General features: G+C 37.5%; 1 protein-coding gene across 2 annotated transcripts in view; it reads left to right on the top strand.

Moving 5' to 3' along the window:
- GPATCH2 (G-patch domain containing 2) overlaps positions 1–15,284 on the top strand; it is a 173,115-nt gene that overhangs the window by 145,687 nt on the left and 12,144 nt on the right. For both annotated transcript variants that reach the window (XM_036096168.2, XM_036096167.2), the window contains one exon: positions 11,468–11,556. In XM_036096168.2, coding sequence (XP_035952061.1) covers positions 11,468–11,556 — 89 coding nt within the window. The remainder of the gene's footprint in view (positions 1–11,467; positions 11,557–15,284) is intronic.

Below are 15,284 nucleotides of genomic sequence, written 5' to 3'. Positions count from 1 at the left end.
ATAGTTAAGACTTACTGAGAGCATGCTGTGAGCCACACATTCAGCCCTCACATCAACTCTTTGAGATCGGTTCCATTATTACCGCCATTTCTCAGAAGGGAAAGGTGAGGCATAAAAATTAAGTAGCTTGCCCAGGTTCGCCCAGGTTGTTAAATGGGGAAGCAGCAGTGAAATTTCATCTCTTTTGGCTCCAGAGTCCACACTCTTAACCACTGTGCTGTATCGCCTCTCAAGATAAGTGGGTATGTAGTTAAGAAGGACCAAAGACAGGGAATTTAAAGTATACTACCTAAAATTGAAGGAAAAAATTCCCTATCATTTTTACAGTTAAATACCAAAATAGCCAAGATCCCCTGAGTGTTAACAATGCATTTATTTTATCTCTTTTAATTTCCAAAATTACCCTGTGAAGTAGATAGTGTTATTATTCCCATTTTGCATGTGAAGAAATAGAGAGAGAGGTCCAATAGCTTTCCCAGGTCAAAGGCCAGGTAATTTACACGGTAGTATCTTTTTCCTCGAGTCTTATTCCTAAGGCATATAAAAATGAACTCGACCATTTTCTTAAATCTGCTATCTTGTTTTTAAGCAAAACTGTTGACTCTTCTAAAATAGTAATTTTAAACAGCTTAGATTATTTGTACATTATTTAACAAAGAAAGTGGCAGCATTTTGAAACCATGACTAAAACGATTGTTGTTTACTTGGCATTCAGTTTCTGAAATTTAAAAAAATACAGAGGTTTTTCTAAAGAAATGCAGGTATGTAAATGAGAAAAGACTTCTTTCTTATTTGAAGTTACTTTTGTAGGGTATTTCTCCATCGACATTTAAAAACAATAGACCTTCCAAATATAAAGAGTAGTAGACCTGAATTACCAAAATGAGAAAGGATGTTTGATCAAAGATCTTGATGGCATAACTAATTCTGAATATAAGCTAATGTATTCCAATTTTACAAGTATTTCAATTGAATTGAATTGAATTGAATTGAATTGAATTGGGAGAATCCCGAAATACTGTTTCTGTTGATTATTGAACATTAGTGTTCATGTAATCAGCACAAGCCCCTTGATACCTTCCCGAGCTATTACAGTATATTTCACATTCTAGGAAACATTTGCTAACAAGTGTGTAAAAGTTTTATATACATATTGTTCATTCGTCTGCCAAAAACTATCATGGAAGAGAAGGAAGTGAAAGCATTCTTTTCATAAAGTTACACTTAACATAGCAAAATGCAAAATTATGTAAAAAGGGAAACACTTCTGCATCAGATGCCTGCCTATACTTTAAAAGCTGACTTACACGTACAAGTTTGATTTTGCACATACTTCCATCCCGAAGCCCAAGAGAGGGACTGAATTTGTTTGTGATTTTCTGTTCCCATAAGTAAGCATTTATTTATTATAGAAATCGGAACCTCAATAAAGATACTGATTATCGTAAAAACAAGTTACCATCAAAACTCTGGCATGCATTGTTAAATTTTATTCAATAATGATTTAATACGTGCCTGTTGTTGGCAAGGCTTATGAGTGCTGAGGGACATTACTTAAAAAAATAAATCAGATGTGGGCCCCACTGCATTCAAGGAATATACAGTCTCAATAGAGTATTGGTTCATGTAGATAGATAGCTGTAGCTTATAGTAAAAATCATTGTTTTCTCCAAGGAGTGAGAGACTATTCTGGCAATTGCAGTCAGATAAGGCTGGTGGCGTTTCATCTGGGTCATAGAGTCCCAATTGAGGTCCACCAATAAACAATCATTTAACCTAAACTCAAGTAAGTTTGCCTTTAATGGTAATGCTGTCTGACATATTCCAGAGTAGAAATAACTCCCTGCATCTTTCAGAAGTTTAAGACGTTCTGGCCTATTATTAAAACATCCAGTCTTTATCACCTCCTCGGTATGGAGGTAAAAGTGGCAACCACATCATCCTTTGCTCTTTAGTGGTAATGCTCTACAGATGTCCAGTACAGCACGTAGAATTAGGACATTACTGTAAGTGCCCTTCCACAAGTCATCCTGGGACACTTTACAGAACATCAAAGCTGAGCCCAGTCTTGAGCCTATATCTGCCAACTCAACCGTGCAAGTGAACTGTAAACTCTATTGAGCGAGCAAAGCCCCTCAACTTCAAAAGCTACCTTGGAAATGGATCTCCATGTGACTCTATCTCTGCACCAGGGCAATAGCTCCCTGACTACAGCTACAAAACAACCCAAAGCTATGTCTACAAGGAATTAGGGACAGGCTTTTTTTTTCCCACTGAACTCAACTATTGACTTAGGTAATAAACTGATGAATTCAGTCAAACAGCCACTTCATTCTTTTTTTCTAGAGAATTTAAAATAATGGTGAATGGACAGATTCATTGAATTCCTTAAAATTTGGTGTGTGCAAGGAGGTGTCTTCTCCCCCCACACCTCCGTATGTTCTGGCTCCTGTCTTGTCAAGTTGCTTACAGAGCCCCAAAGATGGCAGGTGGTATGTGCACTTCAAGGCCATTGTGCCTTTTTAGATGTCTTCTCTCACCTAGGGGCCTAGAATGCCTTGCACTCTGGTTTGGAATTCTCTTTGAATATTGAGTTGAATTCATTTTCCCACATGATCGGTAGACTTTAACCCCTAGAAAATGAAAGCCATATCTTTTTTATTTCTCAATCCTGTTTTATGGCATAGGGCATGGCATGCATTACATTTTCAGTAGACGTTTATTAAATGGAGTATAATAAACTAAGTTGAATGAAGTAGTATGGTGTAGGGTGAAAAAATGATTCTTTTGAGGCATGCATTCCTTGGTTCAAATACAGTAACTTCATTTTCTGTTTATGTGATCTTTGACAAGTAACAGTTTCTCTGGACCTTAGGTTCCTCAGACCTGTAATTGGTTTTTGTGAGGATTAAAGAAGGTAAAGTATGTGAAAATATTTAGCATAATACCCCATATGTAGTTGACACTGGATAAGTTTGGAAGTTCCTGGTAATTCAGTAATAGATTCTAAGATTTAAGAAACCAACACGTATTCAAAATAATAAAAAAAATAATAACATATATTTTCTGCCCTGCCCCTTTAACTCCATCATTTCCTGAAGCTGGTGAAAGAAAGAAACTCAGCACGTTTGTTCCAAAATATTCCCTAAGAACTGCCTTATTAGAGCTTGGTTTAGAATCAGAAGTAGCAAATAAGAGAATATAGTAAGGAAGTCAATTCAACAAACATACAAGTAGTATAGACTCACTGGATGAAGTGAATATGAAAATGAGTAATGCATGGACTTCACTCAAAAAAGTTAGGAATATTATTAGGAATACCCCATAGTTTTATTACTGGATATTATTATAAATGCCAACCATACCATCTTAAGAAATACTGTATAGTGTCACGATCAGAGAGACAATGTGGGATTATATCTGATTCTGTGGTCTGAATTGATAGTTCTTTTATGTAAGATGCAAGATGTCATCAGGATCAATATCCCAGTTTTTTAAATGTAGACACATCTCTTCTTGCATTTAATGGAGATATTCAAAAGAATCGTGTTTATTTTGTGTAATCTGTAATCCCTCCTAAGAGTCAACACTAGCTTTGTTGTATCATTTTTTAAGGAAATTGGAATAAGTTTATTGTTGAAACTCTATACTAAATATCAATGATAAACAGATTCCAGAAATGTATAGTTATAGCTAGGAATTGAATAAATTAAATCAATATCAGTTTACTAAGTGCCTACTATTTCCTAGGTACTATGGTGTGAAGAATAAAAGAATACTCCAAGATGCCTCAAATATCTTAGATTCTGCTTGGAGAGACGATATCCAAATTTGAACTCAGGCGAAATGAATTTTCCTCAGTTTCCCCAAAGAGGTGGTCTGCTACCATAACCCTGTGGACTTCTTACACTGTATAGTAATTTCTCTTTCTTGTGTTTCCTGCATTAGGCTATGAGCATACCCTTGATGGTAGGAGCCATCTTTGTGTTTTTTTTAGCATCTATAGTAGAATAACCTGATTCATGGTCAAGTTTTGTTAATTGTTAAATGAATGTTTTTGAGTAAATTTAAGTAACACTTCAAGAAAGAAGAAGTGTTATCACAAAAAATGCATGATTAATTGCCAAATGAAATGTTGAGGCAGCAGTTTTTACAGTAGTTTAATTTGTTTTAGTTCAGTAGATATTTACTGTGCTTCTAATATATGACAGAAGCAAAGCTAGGTTCCTCCTCCAACCTTGACATATATGGCGACAAGTAGACTCTTTGAGAGACCTAGTTGGGAGAGGGGAAATGGCAGCATCAAGGGGACCAGGTTCCTGGAGCACCTTCAAGGTCCCACCAGCTCCTCCATCTCTCCCCCTTCCTCAGGACAGCTGAGCCACTAGGACACTGCTCTGAGGAGCCAGAACAGTCCTTGACTGGCTGGGCAGTGCGGCCGGTCCCTGAGCTCCCCAGAAGCCTCCTGACACAGCCGTCCCTCCCTCACACTTGCCGCCCACGCTGGGAGCTACAGGAGGGAAGGCTTATCAACGCACAAGAAACTCAGAGTAACGTTAGCTCTGGCAGCAGCCGTCAGTTACTGCAGCAGGCTAAAGCAGACTGGGAAGAAGTAGGTCAGGACTCAATGTACTGTCGAGAGGAACCGCACTAGCAGGCCAGATCACTGTCCAAGGGTGTTGCACCTCAGACCCCAGATAATTGGACGTTAAGGGACACAGAGTCAAGATGTCCCAGGCCAGGTAGGGCAGTGAGCAGAGATGGGGGCCAGGAGCAGCTGATGCTTGGGCATTAGAGACAGCCTCAGTCACCAGGTTGCTCTGCAGGGCCAGACTTTAGCATCTGGGGAGATCCAGGCATGACCTAAATTCAAAAGAACTAAGGTACTGGGAGGTTTCTGACCAGTTAAGTCAAGAATAAAGCAAGGGCCCAGTTCCTGGGACACAAGTACTAAGTTCAGTGTACTGTTTTAAAACTTAAACTCCTCCTTGCTAAAGCTGGGGTTAGTCCAGAGAGAGGGGAAGTGGACTCGAGGCAGAACGTGAAGTCAAATGACCAAAGCCACAGAAAGAGAAGGCACCAGAATCAAGTAGGGTGCAATCGGTAAGGTCAAATGCAAAGCATGCTTCATGCACAAGAAGGGGCTTAGAAAGAAACACCATTAAAAACAAGGACTTCAACAGTCACAGACCTGTACCTCTGAAGCAAATAATACATTATATGTTTTAAAAAAAAGAAGAAGAAGAAGATAGCAGGAAGGGAAGAATGAAGGCGGGGGGGGGAATCGGAGGGGGAGAGGAACCATGAGAGACGATGGACTCTGAGAAACAAACTGAGGGTTCTAGAGGGGAGGGGGGTGGGGGGATGGGTTAGCCTGGTGATGGGTATTAAAGAGGGCATGTTCTGCATGGAGCACTGGGTGTTACACGCAAACAATGAATCATGGATCACTACATCAGAAACTAATGATGTAATGAATGGTGATTAACATAACATAATAAAAAAAAATTTTTGGAAAAAAAAAAGGAAAATAGAAATTACAAAAAAAAAAACAAGAACTTCATGCAATCTTAGTAGTTAAGAAATACTTAGGCTAAATGGTAGTTGATACTTAATGTGCATTTTGGTACAAAAGAAAAAGAGATACTGATGTTAACTCCTTCAGTTTAATATGTTGAGACATATCGACATCAAATAAAGGGGAGGAGAGGGTCATTTGGATCTAGAAGAGGAAATTCCCACGGAGCTGGATTTTCCAGCCCCCATACTTCTCTCTGCCACTGGATTACTCCTCCAGTGACACCGCAGACCTTCTTCATTTCTGTGCAGCTGATGCCCTGTCCAGGCTTATATTTTTCTAACTGACAGTGAGTGTTCTTGCCAAATGCCGGGGCCCATAGTCACATCTGTTTGTCTCCCCTCTGCAGCTTGTCTGAGGGTGCTTGGGAACACATTTTATCCAGAGGGCAGCTTTAACTAGGCCTAATTCTCTGAAAAGCTTCTGTTTGTAAATGCATATGATGAAGAGACAAGTCCTTACTCTTTTCCCTTTACTATTATTGTGTCTGACACGGCCTGCTTCCGTCTCTGTCGGCCCATGTCGAAAGCCAAGTTTTCAGGCAAGGTGGTTTGCACTAGGATTTTTTTGTTTTCATGTTTTTGGTTTTTTTTTTCCTCTTTTTCCTCCAGATAAAATGCCCAGTTTCCTACCACCACACCATTTAAAATGATGAGGGGATAAACCAAGTGAAGTGTGTTTCAAAAGCAAAACAAAATGAAGACTTCTTTTTGAGCTCTGCTTTTCGAATATTTAATAGGCAAATCTTCAGAATTAGTACATGGGAAACCATGTTTCAAATCTAACTAAGTGACAATACTTACTAATCCAAAACAAGACAGCGTTATTTCTTGATCCTTTCCACTTAAAGATATGTTTATCTTTAATAATAAAGGTGTGAGTAGTTATAAAGTTATCAGGTTTTGATTTGTCTCCCTTCTTCTCCACTGCAAGCAAATACTGTTAACAGAAACAACTACACTGATATAGTTGATTCGTAATTTTCTTGCAGCGCCTTACCAAAAAATCGCAACATTATTTTTTAATAACTTCGAGTCTGTTCATAGGACAGTGCATCATCATTCTTCAAAACACCACGCAAAAAAAAAAAAAAAAAAAAAAAATAGCCAGCTATCACCTTGAATAGTAATCCAAGTATTCTGCTTTGCAAAAATGAATGACTCACGTAGACTGAGGCAACAAGGCTGCCTTTGAGATTCTCACTGATTTTAAATTAAAAAGTAACTGCTATGTTTTACATTAGGAGTGACAACAAATAACAGAGTAGACCTTACTTAGTGTTCTTTGTAGCAACTTCATTGCACCTGTCTGAAGGAAAGGGGGGTGGACCAGCCTGAATGGGGTAATCTTACTGATCAATAATCCAGATCTCAGAATGTGCTGTAGCAGAGAGTCAATTCCAGATAGAATTACTGAAATACAGCCAGCTGTTTTTCTTATGGCTCAGGTCTTTGGGTACAATGTACAGACTCTATTAACTTGAACTTTATTCTCCTTGAATGTTTGTCTCTTTTCCTTTATGCAGCTCCGCTGGGGGCGGTGGGAGCCGGGGGGGGGGGGGGGGGGAGGAGTTGAATGAAGAAGTTATATTCCATTTCTTCTGTAAAGATACCCGAAAGGGAATTTTTGGTTCAGCAGATGAGAAAAAAGGTTTAAAAGAGGGAGTTGTTCCTGGGATTTGTTTTTTGCCATGTTTGTAAACAGGCCTTCCTAATAAGTTTTAATAGTGTAAAAAAAATGATAAAGTCTTAAAGGCAATATTGACTTTGGAGAATGATTTTTCAAGCTGTGAGCAGACTCTGCTTATAAGCCATTAGTACCAGAACCGTGAAAGTGGCAATGTTAATAGTCACAATGAATACCTACGGTTTGTCACACCCTCAAATATTTCTTCTAATTATTTCCAGAAATGTATTTCTTAAGAAGGATGCTCCTGGCTAATATTTTTTTTACCTTAATTTGAGCTTTAAATGTATCTGAAAGTAATAAAACCTGGCATAGTTGTTTTTTTGTTTTGTTTTTAATAATCCAGAATCAGGACTTTTCATGGGCTGCCTGCCCACCCCGGCCCACCTCCTCTCTCAGATAGACCAGCACAAAGAAGTTCCACGGTGCAGTAGCTTCGTGTTATTCTCAACCATGACAGAGAGGAATGACATGGGAAGCAGTATGTGTCTGGATTTTGCAAACCTAGTCGCTCTCCATCTCATCAGTTTCAACCCTGGCCAGCCCCACTCTCTACCAGCATCCCAGGATGCTAATCTCTCCAACTGTCTCTCCTGCCAAATGACCTTTAATGACTCCACGTCAGCTATAAAATCCAGACACCTTCATGTGCATATGTGGCATATATGGCCCGTGATCCAGCCTCAGCATTCTTCTTCCTTCAAATTATATAGTCCCTTCTCGAAACACTGCTCCCCAGACATCTTGAACTACTCTTGAACAAACTCTTTATAGCTTTTTTTTTTTTAAGATTTTATCTATTTATTTGATGGAGAGAGACACAGAGAGAGAGGGAACACAAGCAGGGGGAGCAGGAGAGGGAGAAGCAGGCCTCCTGCCAAGCAGGGAGCCCGATGAGGGGCTTGATCCCAGGACCCTGGGACCATGACCTGAGCCAAAGGCAGACGCTTAATGACTGAGCCACCCAGGCACCCCTAAACTCTTTATAGTTTAAAATACTTTCAGCAACAGGGACGCCTGGCTAGCTCAGTCAGGAGAGCATGCGACTCTTGATCTCGGGGTTATGAGTTCGAGCCCCATGTTGGGTGCAGAGACTACTTAAAAATAAAATCTTAAAAAAAAAAATACTTTCAGCAATAGATATAGAAAACCTAATCAACAATGGCTTAAACAAAGGATATTTATTATGTTTTAAGAAGAGGATCAGAAGTAGATGGTCCATGGGTTGGTGTTTACAGCTCAGTAACAAAAGGGCCATGCCTCAGAATTCAGATTCCCACTTTATTCCCATTTCCAGAATGTTCCCTTCCCATCCTCCTCAGCTATTCTTGATATCTGATCCTGTCTGGTATATGCTCTGCAGAATCAACATTGCTGCAGTCTTTTGCTATGGGGAGGTTTCTGGAGGGATCACAGATGTTAAAGGATAATATGGTACAAAAAGATAAAATCATGACTCTTTCACAGATATAAAATGAGTATGTGTTTGAGATGTTCTTTAACTCATGAGTTACTGAGGGAACCAGGCAGATCTTATAAGGGGTTCAAAGAAGAGTCAAAGAAACACAGATTTATAAGGAGTAAGGAATGTAGATGTGAATGGGCAGACGGATGTGGAACTGACTTTTCCACAGGAGAGAAGATTGTCCTTCCTCAGGACAATTCATTTGCATTTCTATAGACAGGAATTATTTCCCATTGCTTTCTGACGTCCATAACTTCGAGTTGTAAACTAGCTCCCATAGAATCAGAATCTGATGATAAGAACAGTATGCTCTAAAAGCATAGTTTTCCACTGAGGCACAAATATTTCCCTACAAAAGAAAAAAGGTATATTCAACACAACATGTTTCGAGTTGTTATAAGGCCTAAATAATATAATCTCTAGTAATAGCTAGTAAAGTTGGTGTGGCCCACCACTGCCACCACTCTCCCTAATTATTTCACGTACTCATGACTTAATATCCCCACTCAGACTGTAAACTCCTCCAGTAATAGGAAGTGAATATTCCGTGTCCTTTGTATCTTCCATCTCTTCTTTCCTACTCTCCTCATTGTCACCATCTCTGTGGGATCTTAATGCTAAGTCAATAGTAGATACTAATAAATGCTTGCTGAATAAGTGAATTCATTAATTTTGTATAAAAAGGATGTGTCTTCTCTAATACTATAGTTTTTTTAAATTTCTAATAGTTTTAAAAAAATAAATGGGATCATAATTATTCATTTTTCTTGGCATTGGAGCCAGGACCACACCTCAAATCCAGACAGTTTTGCATATCTAAAAACTTTTTTTTTTTTAAGATTTTTATTTATTTATTTGACAGAGAGATAGAGAGAGAACAGATAATCAGAGCAGCAGGCAGAGGGAGAGGGAGAAGCAGGCTCTCCGCTGAGCAGGGAGCCCGATGTAGGGCTCGATCCCAGGGCCCTGGGATCATGACCTGAGCTGAAGGCAGACGCTTAACCGACTGAGCCACTCAGGCACCCCTCTAAAAACTTTTTGACCTGTGTATGTGTGTGTGTGTATTTCTGCAAAGTTAGTCACTACCTGAATGAACTGATTTTTTAAAATATTTTAATAAGTATATATATTTATCCTATAACAGAGAAACAGTACGCACTCAATACAAAAGGAAGAGAAAACTAGACAAACGCCTATTTACTATTACACCTATATTGATAGATTTTCACAGTGTATTTATTTGATTGTGGACCAGCCAGATCATTATTGTACTTTACTTTGTGCTATATAGGTAGAACCTATATGTAAATTTTACTCCCCAGTTCCAATTTTTCATTATATTTAAATACCTGAGAGTATGTGTGTAAATATATATCTTGGTTCTTACTTGAATTTTTTCCTTTTAAAATTTTCTCTAATAATCTGGGTAAGTAGGGGAGAAAATAATTTTTCTCTGTCTTTCAAGATTCTTCTAGCTGGACTAAGAATCAAACTGATGTGAGACAGATTAATAGGAGGAAATCAAATTAGATTCTGTACATACAGGGAACCCACACAAACATGAGATTCCAAAGACAATGAGGCAAAAGGAGGTATATATGTCATCCTGAACTAAGGAGAAGGGGGATAGGAGTCTGGGACTTAAAAGGGAAGGAATACAATTCGTAAGAAGATGAAAAGGAACAAATGTTTGGTGAACAAATGTTTGTTGGGCCATTCAGAAACAACGGGATATAGAGAGGACATTGATCCAACAGGCCTTGCTAGGTTAAATATAAAACTTCAGGATACTACCAGATATCTCTGTGAATTACTAAAAGAACATGTGCCATAATAAACATGCGTCATTTATTTCTGCTTCATGATCCCCAGACACTATCCCAAACCCCTCATCAGGGATTATGATCCAGGAAATGAACAGAGTCCTTTTATAGCTTGAAATGTTTGAAGACTTTTAAATCCTTTCCGTCTATAATTTTTTCTTGATTTTCAATTGGGCCATTTCTAATTTCCCAAAACTTTTTAATTTAGGAGTCCATGATTAGGCAAAATAATCCAATTCTAACTAGTTTCAAGAATCGCAGAAGGTCTACTTCTCAGTTCTTATATATCATGTCTTTACAAATATAGTCCAATACCGTGTTCGCCTCCTCAGGGGCAGTAGACCAGCATTAACACATTTAAATTACGCTTCCTCATCTAGCTAATAAACAATTAGCTAAAGAATTCTAATCATACGAATTATAAGAGAGAACATCACCATTTCCTTCTATCTGTTTAAAATGTTTTAAGAGAATTCACTGCCACATAATATCCTAAAAGAAATTGATCATACTTTTCCTGTAATAAATATTGCTCTGACAGTAAAGCATTAGTAACCAATTGATAACCTAGCAACAATATTGTGATCTCTTTAGATAATTAATCTTAGCTATTTTCCTGTCAGAAGCAACAGTACTTGATTTTATGTTGAGCTAGAAAGATTGCCAGTTTTGAAAATTAAAAAGCATTCCTTTTATATTATTCATTCCAGTAACAATTTATGATGGCGCATTTAGCTGCTGAACGCTTGTCAACAAACGTAATTATGTTTCGATATAAACAAGATTGGTGGTTTTACTATGCTGCTCCATCTTTGTTGAGAATGTTTTGATTTAAGTTCAGATTATACAAGCTGTGTATTTATGTGTCATTTTTTTCCTCCTTTGTTAATAGTTTTTTCTGATAATTACTTGTAGGCAAACAAGCATGCATTTAGGATCCTTATGCACGGGAGATATCAAACGGAGAAGAAAAGCTGCACCTTTGCCTGGACCTACTACAGCAGGTAAAGCAAAAAAGGGTTGGGGCAGAATACAAATATAAAGTTCATAAATCATCAAGAAGAAAATACAGATAATTCTAAATCACTTACACTGAAGAAGAGGCACAGTTACAAGCAACTATTAAATCATTTGCATTTGGTGTCAGGATATATTGCGTGTTCCTTGTGTAGATTTTTCAGGCAGCCAATCAATACAATATTTGCTACACACCCGCCCGAATGCAAGACTCTGTGTGAGGTATTAAAGGATACAAAAACTTCAAAGGCTGTGTCTTTGGCCTCCGGAAATTTATAGACTGGTTGGGACAGTGAGGCATAAATAGGTCAAAAGGCAAATAACTCCAGAAAAAATTAATAGTAAGAAATTCAAAAGTATAAGGAGCAGCCTCAAAACACAAGACCCCATATTATAGAAGATGGAAAGTTAGCCATGAGTGCGTCAATCTCGTTTCTAGTCCCAGCTCTGCAGCAATTCTAGATTTGTCTTTCCTGTTTAAACATGGGTGCCTGTCTGACTCTGTCGGTAGAGCATGCGACTCTTGATCTCGGGGTCGTAGTGAGTTCAAGCCCCACACTGGGCGTGGAGCCTACTTTAAAAAAAAAAAAAAAAAAAAGTCTGCATTAGAATAAAAAGTCTCTCATTATTTCCACCTCAAAAATCACATCCTAATAACATTCCATTCTAATGAGTGTGGGGTAGGGGAAAGCACAAGTCCTGAGCAGAGAGAAGTCACTAGACCAGAGGGGGCAGGAAGCCTTCCTAGAAGGGCAAAGGCTCAGGCTTGGTGGTGAAGGATATGAATAACAGTATGTTAAACCAAATCTCATGCAAGAGCAATGATAAGGAAGGCAAAGATAAAAACCAGTGAAAGGAGGAAGCTAACTAGGCATTAAAATGTAGACACTCACCCACCTAGGAATAAACTACAGTTAACCATCATGGATTTGTGATGCAGCAAACTGACTCTAAGAAAGGTTTTCAGTGTAGATACTTGGTCAGTTACAAAGAATAATAGCCTTGGCCTCTTGCCTGGGATCCTTAACCATTCAGATTTATAAACTTTCCTTTAACTTCATTTGGGAAGCCTTTCATAGGAAAAGTTATTTTTTCCATGATGATTTATAGACTATGAAAATAAGATTCATGTCAACCAGGAGAATAAACTATGAGAAGGGGGAAAAAAAGTCTTGACATGGTGATTTCAAAGAAATAAAAAATGTGGAGCTTGGGGATCTGTCCTATAGTTCAGTACTAAAAAATGGAATGACTTAAAATCGGAGCGCTCATAATCCAGTTGTTCCATCTATATATAAAGGGCAACGTTACGACATTATACATATGGTTATGAGTAAATATAATATTGATCGTCATCTTTAGCTATATTGAATTTTCAGAATTTGGAAATAAGAAACACCTGTGTGTGGAAGAGTATTTATATAGAATTATATTTACCACTTACTGGGTGCCTACTCTGTAACAGAAACTTTATTATTTCATTTTATCTTTGTAACAACTTTGTGAGCTAGGTGGTATTAGCATCACTTTACACAATAAAATTAAGATTCAGAGAAGTGATGGTTTTTCTTCATTCCCTAAGAAGATATAATTATTGAATGGCAAAGGGAGGTTTCAAGCCTACATCCACCTGCATGACTCCTAAATCCCTCTTCTTTCCGTGACAACATACGGCTTTTTTGTCAGAATATATTTGTGAAGACTGTTCTATTGCATGTGTTTATTTGAACCTGCTGTTATATCTTAAGTTTCATAGAAGAGTTACCTAAATATTGCTATGTAGAGATACAGAACATCCATGGGGATACTTCTAATATATCTTTATGCAGGAACATATCGCCACTTTTAGATCGAATCCGTGTCATAAGTTCTTCAATTCAAATCTTTCACAAGGCAGGTATAGGATTCTTTAATATCCCCATTCCAGTTGAATGGTCCCCTGAATTCTCTTATCTTTTCAATGATTCAAACATTAGTGGCAGAAATAGTACAAGAACAATCTTAGGGATGTGACTAAAGCACCTTAGTGCCGGCAGTGAGGAAGAGAGAGTATCAGGGTCAGGTTCTAACACTCTGAACATACGTGAAGTGAGAAGGAAAATGCATAATGGTTGAGGAGAGGATAATATAATTATTTCTACAAGGTGATTTTGACGTTACAACTCAGTAGCATCAGAGAAAATCATTTATACGGAGTATGGGTATAAACATTAAACTTTAGCCTAAAACATTCATAAGCTTATACCAGCATATTCCAGACGTTATATTTCAGAACTGTTGTGATTCTCTTAAGATTCAGGATTTTGATTATATTACTAGTTTTTTTTGCTTAAAGAATAAAATTCATAGAAATTTAATGCATTTTTGTAATTACTCACAGTAGTGGAGTAAGAGAATTATGTTACTCATTTCCAATGCATTTTTTAAATCCATGCCTAGCAGTTCCTCTCATAGTGGAAGAGAATGAGGTTATTCAAAAGTCCTCAGTTTTAAAAAGAATATCTTCTAATACTAATGAATCAACTCTAAGGTGAAGATTATTATCCAAATTCAAGTAAGAAATGCTTTTGCATAAATACACTTTGATAATGAGGTTATGAATCCTCGATCATCTTGTCTCTGAAAATTATAATTTTCAAATTCTGGAGTATATTCAGCCTTATAATAGTCAGTTATATTTGTAAGCTTCCAGAGTTGAGTTAGCAAGTAGAACTATTTCAAAGGGAATATTCTCCCCATTTTATAGGCCCTTACAGACCCCCCCAAAAAACATATTGAATTGAGATATATTTTTACACTTTCTTTTGCCTTTAGTCAACATTCAGTCTAAGCTGGAAAGATGCAGGTAAAGATAACTGTCTCTCATCTGAAATAGGGGATTAGAGTTAAAAGGCGGACAACTTGAATATTATTTAATGATCCCGTCTGATTTATTTGTGAAATATTATGCAGTTAAATAGCAGGTTTAGAAAACATTTACCAAAACATTGTCAGAAAACTGTAATTTGGCACTCTAACTTTATAATCCTAAACAGGGTTTATACAACAATTTAAGACTCCCAGAATAAACAGTTATATATTGTGTACATAAAAAATACTTTTAAAAGTCACCTATGAAATTAAGAACCCCAGATCTGATCTTTACCTGCTAGTGTGTTGAAAACTTTACTCACCCTATTTTAGCAATAGCATTGAAGCATAATTTCATCTGCTTTGTAAGGCTGCCGACTAACCAGCAGTGTTATCAGTTGAACATTTATTAATTGTGACAGGAACACCAAATTTATTTCAGTGCTTTAGCTTATTTACTGCTCTTTCACCTTTGTATTTTATATTGACAAAGGAAAATGAATATTGATAAGGTTAGATATTGATTTTTTAAATGTATGGCTTGTTCTCTGCCTCATTCAAAGTCACATACCAAAAGATAGTGGATGTCTCAGAAGCAAAGGATGTAGATTTACTATTACAAAATTGAGAACTGTTGAAGCAGGAAGGTTTGCCAGCAGAATGCATTTTATAGTTTGAAAAATGTCATCTGTAAAGGTGAAGAAAAGCAGTGAACAAAATAGGAAGAATATTATTAACACATTTTTAAAAGGCAGTCGGCAGTGTTGGTTATGGCCCGTGTTTTTGGTAGAAGTCATAGCTTATTAAGGATCTGATAGTGAAAAGATGTAAATGTGCTTTTTGAAATACTGCGGCTACCACATTT

This window comes from Halichoerus grypus, chromosome 7 (genome assembly GCF_964656455.1).
Source record: "Halichoerus grypus chromosome 7, mHalGry1.hap1.1, whole genome shotgun sequence".
NCBI classification, from domain to species: domain Eukaryota; kingdom Metazoa; phylum Chordata; class Mammalia; order Carnivora; family Phocidae; genus Halichoerus; species Halichoerus grypus.
Note: the sequence above shows the minus strand (reverse complement) of the source record. Positions and strands in the feature narration are given on the sequence as shown.